This window comes from Calliopsis andreniformis, chromosome 8 (genome assembly GCF_051401765.1).
Source record: "Calliopsis andreniformis isolate RMS-2024a chromosome 8, iyCalAndr_principal, whole genome shotgun sequence".
Lineage (NCBI taxonomy): Eukaryota > Metazoa > Arthropoda > Insecta > Hymenoptera > Andrenidae > Calliopsis > Calliopsis andreniformis.
The window spans coordinates 11,944,375-11,952,854 of record NC_135069.1 but is presented as its reverse complement, the minus strand read 5'-3'; the positions used below and the strand labels follow the sequence as shown (position 1 = coordinate 11,952,854).

Below are 8,480 nucleotides of genomic sequence, written 5' to 3'. Positions count from 1 at the left end.
AGTTAAGGGTGAAGTTAATATAAATTTGTAAATTTGAATTTAGTTTAGAAGATTTTCAAATAGGATATTTCAGGTAATGAATTAATAAATCAATATATGCTTAGCAACATTTTATAAAACATAAAAACTTCATCTTTTTCCTCTCTCTCTCTCTAAGAAAATAGACTCATTGCATCTTAATGTAATGTACTCGTAAGATAAAAGATCGATAAACGATAACCAATAGGAATTTATTAATTATTAAGTAATATTCTCATTGGTTTTTAATAACTAAGTTCTTTAGAAAAATCAACAAGATGTATTTGTTTTGATTTGAAAAAGCCATTTTTTTGTAACACTTGAACCCAGTTAAGCAATCTGGTCAGACGCATTTTTACACTTCTTGCTTTACAAAATATAATCATTCAATTTTGAGTTGCAAATTATCTAAATTATTTCTGCGGGCAGAGTGCTTTGGTGATCCACAGGTGTAAACATTTCCCATTCCTGAAAATCCCTAAATTGCATACAACACATTTGTTACGCGGTCCACTCGAAGATCTAGAGTTTGCAGGAACTTGGAACGTGGGTCGATGCCCGTGGAGCGCTAAAGCGCTCTGCTCGCGAACGACGACCGACGCTGTGAGCGCACTCACAACTTCTAAGCTCAAACGAATAACTCAGTAACTCAAAACTGTAACTTTAACTGTTAAAAATAAATGATTTGAACTATTCGAAGAAAAATAATGTTTTATTTATGAATACGTCTGAACTCTTTCGGGTGTGTCTAAGGAATGAAAAATCAATGTCTTTTTCATTTCCTTGTACATGCGTTTGTTCCTTACAAAAATGTTCTTGTTTTCTATGAGCCAATTACAAAATTGTTTAGTTTTATAAGATTAATTCTAATTCGTCGTTCACAATTATTGATTTTATAATAACGAGTTTTTACATCTCTGCAATGATTTTTTGGTAATTTAGAGAAAGAGAGGAAAAGCCAAGTATCAATTGTTTAAACATTCGTTCCTAAGAAATTATTGATTAATTGAGAATCCTGAAGTCTGAATTCACATTTTTGTCATCTAATGTCAACTTCAGCTTTGCTCTCCTTTCTAGTACAATTCAAATTTAGTGCCTGAAGAGCTTACGTTCAGCGCCGCTATAGAATGAGGGCGGGATACACAACACATTACAGCACACTGTGCCATTCTAGGAGATGAAATAAAAACTCTGAGAAATGAACTACAAATTAAAGATAACCACGAAACAAATTATATAAGAAAATTAGCTTTCAGTAATACAGAAAGCATACGAAAGACAATAATAAAATTTTTTAAAACAATGAATATCAAAATTTAGAATAAAGAAAATATTAAACCATAAAATATAATACACTTATATCTAGTCAGGGATTACAGAATCAATGGTAAAAAGTGCAAACCAGTATCCATCAAGCGCTACTAATACACTACTGGTTCATACTTTTACATATAGTCAAAAATCAGAATAAGTGGTGTGGAGTTTCGTTTTTTAATGTTTTGTTTATATTTGTTTGCGAATCCATTGTATAAGGAATCATACGAAAGACATTCCTTTGTGCACATGGGAATATTTGCATCTATTTCATTGTGATTTTTATGAACTATATGAAACTAAATATTATTGTAATTCTAAAATAATTAAGTAATATTCAAAGTACAAATAAAAAAGTGAAAGTATTATGTATAAACCTGAAAAATTGCTATATTTTTAAAGTATGTAATGTGATATTTTGTTTTAAAAATGCCAAAGTGCATTGCGAAGGGCTGTCACAACCGAAGTGGTCGTAAAAGTAATAAGCAGCTAGCTTTGGAGGAATCGATAAAAATTACCTTCCATAGGTAAATATAAAAAAAGTAAAAATTTTATTTTTACATATTCCTTCACAAAAAAGCAATTTTTTTTTATACAATAATATTTTGTTACAAAGGAGTAATTTTTTTTTATTATTCATGCTAGGTTTCCACAGTGCATTATCAATCGTCAATTATGGCTCACTAGTTTAGGTTTTCGAGAATCATCTGTACACCAAGCTACATCATTGTGCTTCTTGCATTTTAAACATGAAGATTTTGATAAGTCTTCCTTATCATGTGTAAGGCTTAAACCACATGCAGTATCTTACGTATGTAACACTTGATCATATATGTATTGCATCATTATGTTTTTGTGCTGGAAAATGCTTTAAGGAGATTATATTTGAAGGTACAAGGTAGAAGAAAAGAAAAATTTAACTATCCACAATTACCTAATAAAGGGAGCTCATTTTCTTTTGTAGGTTTCTGTTTACGATATATTCTATGTTAGATTGTCTATTATGTAAAATAGAATGATTACTCTGAAAATATTAATATTACTTGCAGTTACCTGTGCTATTCAAACAGGAAATGGAAGATAAATCAGATGTTTCTACTCTACGATCATATAAAGTGCAGGAAGTGGAAATTTCGTTGAGTACCCAATGCGTAAGTTTCTATTATACAGGTTGTCCCTTAAAGTTGGTGCTAAACTTTACTACTCACTAAAACAAGTAAAAAAGTATTAATAAGTATGGGTCCAAATATCATTAGTTTTAGAGTTATGAGACGTTTTCAACATGTGATTACTATTTTCAAATCCTCATTTCAAAATGGTGTCCTTCTGTTTGCACAAAACTTTGACATCAATGAATAATGAAAGTAATTATATTCTATTATACTAACTATTAACGACACAGAATTGTTTATTACTAGATGACACAAAATATATAACTACTCAGATCAAATAAACACAATTGATCTTCTGTATACTATGATAGAAAATGCTTGCACCTATTTCATGTGTACAATATTTGCTCATAACTTCAAAACAAGGCGGTTATTATTGACAAGAAGTTGACAAAAGTTTGAACTTTATATAACATTTTTTTCTTAATCTTGCACACAGATTAAGTCTTCGCAGTTTGACGGGAAAACTCAGAGGCACCCTGTATATGTATATACAAAGTGTCATTTAATACATGTAATATGAGAAATATGCATTACTTTGCTACACTTACAGACATCATCATGTCAAAGAAATGCAGAGCAAGTGTTAAGAGACCATTCGTATTCTTTGAGGGATTCAAGAAGTGAAAGGCAAACATAAATTCCGACAAACACTGAATGTGTAAGTCTCTATTATACAGGGTGTTTCTAAACAACACGGTATAACTTTAAGGAGTAATTCTAGACACTAAAAGAAAACGAAAAATCAAGAATAACAATTTCACGTTTGAAGCTTTATTTGTTAGTTATAAACGTCTAAAAATCTGGTAGAAATCATTAGAAATGAGTCCGCACGAAGGCCTCGAGCCGTGATTGTTCGCAAGATCGAGTGACCTACGTTACCGTGTAGACAACCACTGTTCGAGGTCTCCGCGTGGGCTTATGCTAGTGATTTTCATCAGATTTTTAGATGCTTATAACCAACAAACAACGCCTCAAATGCGAAATTAATATTCTTGATATTTGTCTTATTTTGGTGTCTAATATCAGCTCTTAAAGTTATTCCGTGCTGTTTAGAAACATCCTGTATATTATACGTACATATCTACAATGTATCACGTAATACATGTAGCATGACAAATATACGTTATTTCATTACAGTTACAGGCATCATCATGTGTAACAAATGCAGAGGAAGACAAAGAGAACCATTCATGGTCAGTGAATGAACCAATAAATGAAATGCAAATACTACAAACTCCGTCAACCAGTAATTATGTCAGTCTCCATTATATATTACAAATACGTAAATGTGAAGTATCATATGATAAGTGTAGCATAAATAAATATTATTTCATTTGCAGTTACAGATATATACACAACAACAAATACAAACAAAAATATCCTATGTAGATAAAGAGACATGCATGTCACCTAAAAGAATTTTGAGACACCTGAAAAACAGGAGTTACGGGATCATATGTTTACTATGAAGGCAGCATATCAGAAAAAAATATCCTATTTGAAACGACAAAACAAAAAGTATGTCGAAACAATTTCATACCTCAAGAAAACGCTACAAAGTTTGCAAAAGAAGAATTCATCAAATGATGGGAATGTTGAAAAATTAGGTAATATAAAGAGTGTAAATTCTGAGCTTGTCCAATACATGACAAGAAAATCCACAGAAAAACCTACGAAACGCACATTTTCCCCAGAATTACGATTATTCTCTTTAACGTTACATCAATACTCGCCTGGAGCGTATTTATATGTTCGAGAAAAATTGAATTACGTTTTACCCCATCCGAAAACATTGTACAAGTGGTCAATTGAATCAATTGATAGGGAACCGGGATTTAATATTAACAATAAGGCAATAAGACACGTCACAGAATCTAGAGATGGCCATGAGACAGTTTTGAGGAATTATAATTTTAAAGAGTGAGTTATGCATAAAAATGCATAAAAGTATATTGATATTTAATACCATTTAATTTTACCTTATGATATTTTTATCCATCTCTAACCATTTTAGCTCTGCTATGTCTCTTGTCTCTCTTGAAAACTCTGTGTTAATCGAAGAATCAGAAATGTAGATAATACCAATAATGACTTCAGATTTCTCTCAAAGTTATGAAAGTTGTTGTAAAAAACAAGAACTACAAATGAGTAAAAAAAACCTGAGGAACGTAGTAGTTTAACGATATAGATGTCTCAATTGCTTGGGACACCATGTATAATATGTATCTAACAATAATATTATTTGTATACAATAAGTGTATTATTTTAAGTGCAATACTGTGTATTGTGAACATGTATACATATAGTTATAGTGTAACGACTTAGCTCGTCGTACATAGAATGTTCACAGATAGAGCGGCTTACCTGTGAACAGGGAGTAGGATTCGTATGGTGTGCGGTTAAATAGGTAGACTAGGATTACTGGCAGAGAAGTGACATTACCGACAAAATTTGGAAAAATATGGGTTTACGGGAGCTAACTTTTCGTCCTTATGTGAGAAGCTTTTGAGCTGGGAAAGGATTCATTCGAAAGAAAAAAATTCAATGGAGCGCAGTCAACTCGTGATTTAACAAGATTCTGTTGATACTTAGTAATACGAGTGTCATAAAGTAGAGTAAAAATCGACCATTCACAGCCGTGAAATCCAAGCAATTTTACGTAATTTAGAGAGTGTTTTAAAATAAATCACGAATTGACTACGCTCCATTGAACTTTTTTCGAATGAACCTTTTTCCAGTTCAAAAGCTTCTCACATAAGGACGAAAAGTTAGCCGACGCCGACGCTGACGCCGGAGTCGGTGCAAGCTTTAGAGGAGGCATGACGACAAAAGGTACGTAGATCACAGACGATCTTATGCTAAAGTGCTAAGTAATTTATCTATTCATTTTTTGTTCAAGAACGAAGTAAACTCCGTGAATAACATGTATTTATTTTTCATATTACAGTTCTGGGATTTTAAAAACAAAGTCCGTAAATGGAAGTACGGGAGAAGCCGCAGTCGGGGTCGCGGCAGCAACTGCGATCCTGGCCTGGGGGGAAGAGGCGGGAACGGGGGGGAAAATTTAATTATAAATTATTACAATTAAAAAGTAAACATATTAAATTAATGTATTTTTAGCAATGTCTCCTTTTATTTTGTATATACCCAGACCTAACCCAAACCTAAGAACATATAAATATTATAAACAATTTATATTCTTTATTTTTAGTTTATTATTGCATGTAGAATCGCTCTTTCTCGAATGTATCAGCTTGTACATAAACTTGTTTTAATTTAATTTTTGATACAAAATACACAGAGAATGTCATCGTTTGATCTTTAAACTCATCTCTCAAAATTTCATAAAAATTTTTGAAGATCTCACCGAAGAATCTCCTTCCGAGTCGAAACGTGAAAATATCTATAATATCAAAAAGGCTGCTTGTGCCGTGTTGCGCTTGCCGAAGCGTTTCAAGCTTCTTTCCGAATCTTTCCGAAACCGTCCGAAGCAGTCCGAACCGCCGAGCTCACTTTCTGTTCGAACCTTTACAATGTCACTCGGAATGACTTTTCATGGGACTTCTTGTGGGACATGAACGAAACACGCAGCTCGTATAGTTGCATGTGTAGTAGTGCGTCAAATTCTCGAAACTCGCGTGCCAACTCAGGGCAGCACGGGCCTCCTGATTAGGCGCTGCCTGGTGTGTTCAAGCGGAACTAAACTTGTCAGTTTTTTACTCTGTTTTATCTCTAACCTGGCAAAAAGCACTGTCAAATCGCGCTGACGCTTTACGTCCTTATATTGGAAGGTTTTGAGCTGGAAAAGGGCTCATTTGATAGAGGAAGGATCAATCTAGCCCGCGCTGGTCATGATTTCGCTCAGAACAATCTCTAAATTAGCTAAAAATGCTTAGATTTCATGGCTGTGAATTTGTCGATTTTTGCTTTACTTTGAACACTCATATTACTGAACATCAGCAGAATCTGATTAAATAATGACCAGCGCGGGCTAGATTGAACCTTCCTCTATCGAATGAGTCCTTTTCCATCTCAAAATCTTTCAATATAAGGACGTAAGGTGTCAGCGCGTAAACTTCTGTTTTTGCCTAATTTTGTCAGTAATGTCACCGCCCTGACATATCTGATCCTAGGCCCTTAATAGGCGGACATAAGGGTGTAACAAAAACCTATCGCCGTATTCGTAATTTCTTCGACTGGCCCCGAATGCATCGGGATATCGAAGACTTCATCAGAAATTGCCGCAGTTGTCAAGAACAAAAATTGGTTCGCATAAAAACCCGTGAACCTATGCTAATCACGGATACTCCGGCGAAACCCTTTGACAAAATTGCTTTAGACACAATAGGGCCTCTCCCGGAAACTCCTAGAGGAAACAAACACATTCTCACCATACAATGCCAATTATCTAAATGTTGTATGGCAAACCCGTTACCCGATATCAAGGCAATTACTGTAGCCGACGCTTTATCACGATACTTCATAGCAATTTTCGGAGCTCCACGAGCAATACTTACGAATTGAGGAAAATCTTTTATAAACAACGTCATACAAGGAATTGCGAGAGTTTTTCGGATAAATCACGTAACTATGCCTGGGTATCATCCACAGAGTAATGGATCGCATCGAGAGAAGTCACATCTATCCGAATATTTAAAGCATTACCTGGAAAAATACGGAGACTGGGATATACTATTACAGTTTGCAACGTATTCTTACGACACATCTGTGCATGAGGCTACGAAATTTACTCCCTATGAAGTAGTTTTTGGTCAACTAGCACGGGATCCATTTACGCCAATGTCTCAAGATGAACTCCTTACTTACCCAGCCTACGTTCAGGATCTGGTACAAAGATTAGATAAAATCAGATTGTCAACGCAACAGAATTTAGATTCTAGCAAATTGCGTTTAAAATTAAACTACGACACAACTTGCAATCAAGTGGCCTTCCAACCGAACGAACTCGTCTATGTACTGAAGGAACCGCGAATAACAAAACTCCACCCGCATTACGAAGGGCCATACACTATCCATAGTATTACAGGTCAGAATAATACAATATTAGTAAATAATAAGGGACATAAGTTTGCAAAACATTTGCACAAATTAAAACGTGCGCACATAAAAATCAGGTCGACCAAACGCAATCAAAAGTTGAATGCACCCGAGCATATCGCTGAAACGCGCATTCCCAAGAACTGCTGATGTAAAACTCGTGATTCATCAAACGCTGAAGATATAAACAGTGGTTCTCCATTCTTTCTTCTTTTTTCCATTAATAACTTTGTGGCAGTTCGGCACTGTCACCACGGCCTTGTCATTTTCTCTCAATTTCCCTTTCCGTTTTCTGTTCTGACTTTCTCTTCGACTTTCGCTGTTCTTAACCTTTTCTTCTAATGCTTTACAATTTCCTGCCTATTCTTTCTACATCCTGTCCCAAGGATTGACACGGGTCTGGTCATCGTCAGTCACATCTGCTGGCCAGATCTGCGCGAGGCTCAGGACAATTTTCCCCTTTTTACTTTCTTCACTTTTCTCTCTGTTCTGTCCGTTTTCTTCTTCGTTTTCCAGCCCTCTTTCCATCCGTCTCTCTTCCTGTTACTATCTCTAGTTTGTAAGGTATAAGAAAAGATGATGTGAGGGCGCGAAGTCAGTCGGAGTCAAACTGCTGTAGTTTACACTTCATCGTGATAATAAACCAATTTTTAGTTAACCACATTTATGTGTCTCTTGATTAACCACCTCAATTATTGGTGACCCCGACGTGATCGGTGACTGTTGATTGTGGTGGACGTTGCAACTGTAGAAACTGAATAGTGTTATCCGCGTAGATTTTTTATTTTATAGTGACTCAGTGTAGTATATATAAGAACTGTGAGTGAAGATGGCTACAGGTCAGGTGACTAACGATTCTCTTGTCGTTGGAGCACCTTCGGTGGATCGCGTAGCGGTTCGGATTCCCGAATTCTG

At 35.1% G+C, this 8,480-nt stretch overlaps 1 protein-coding gene across 7 annotated transcripts; it reads left to right on the top strand.

The window, feature by feature from the left end:
- Positions 1 to 1,240: 1,240 nt before the first annotated feature.
- On the top strand, positions 1,241 to 5,556 carry LOC143182523 (uncharacterized). Of its 7 annotated transcripts, none has more exons than XM_076383560.1 (10): positions 1,241 to 1,859; positions 1,978 to 2,143; positions 2,224 to 2,292; positions 2,382 to 2,483; positions 2,944 to 2,991; positions 3,058 to 3,165; positions 3,645 to 3,761; positions 3,848 to 4,114; positions 4,847 to 5,339; positions 5,455 to 5,556. In XM_076383560.1, exons 1-6 carry the CDS (start codon positions 1,762 to 1,764, stop codon positions 3,142 to 3,144), a joined length of 570 nt encoding a protein of 189 aa, XP_076239675.1. In that variant the 5' UTR covers positions 1,241 to 1,761; the 3' UTR covers positions 3,145 to 3,165; positions 3,645 to 3,761; positions 3,848 to 4,114; positions 4,847 to 5,339; positions 5,455 to 5,556. The 7 variants fall into 7 exon arrangements, with proteins under 7 accessions (XP_076239675.1, XP_076239674.1, XP_076239672.1 ...); XM_076383559.1 differs by having other exon boundaries at positions 3,848 to 4,427; positions 4,522 to 5,339; XM_076383557.1 differs by having other exon boundaries at positions 3,848 to 5,339.
- The last annotated feature ends 2,924 nt before the right edge of the window (positions 5,557 to 8,480 follow it).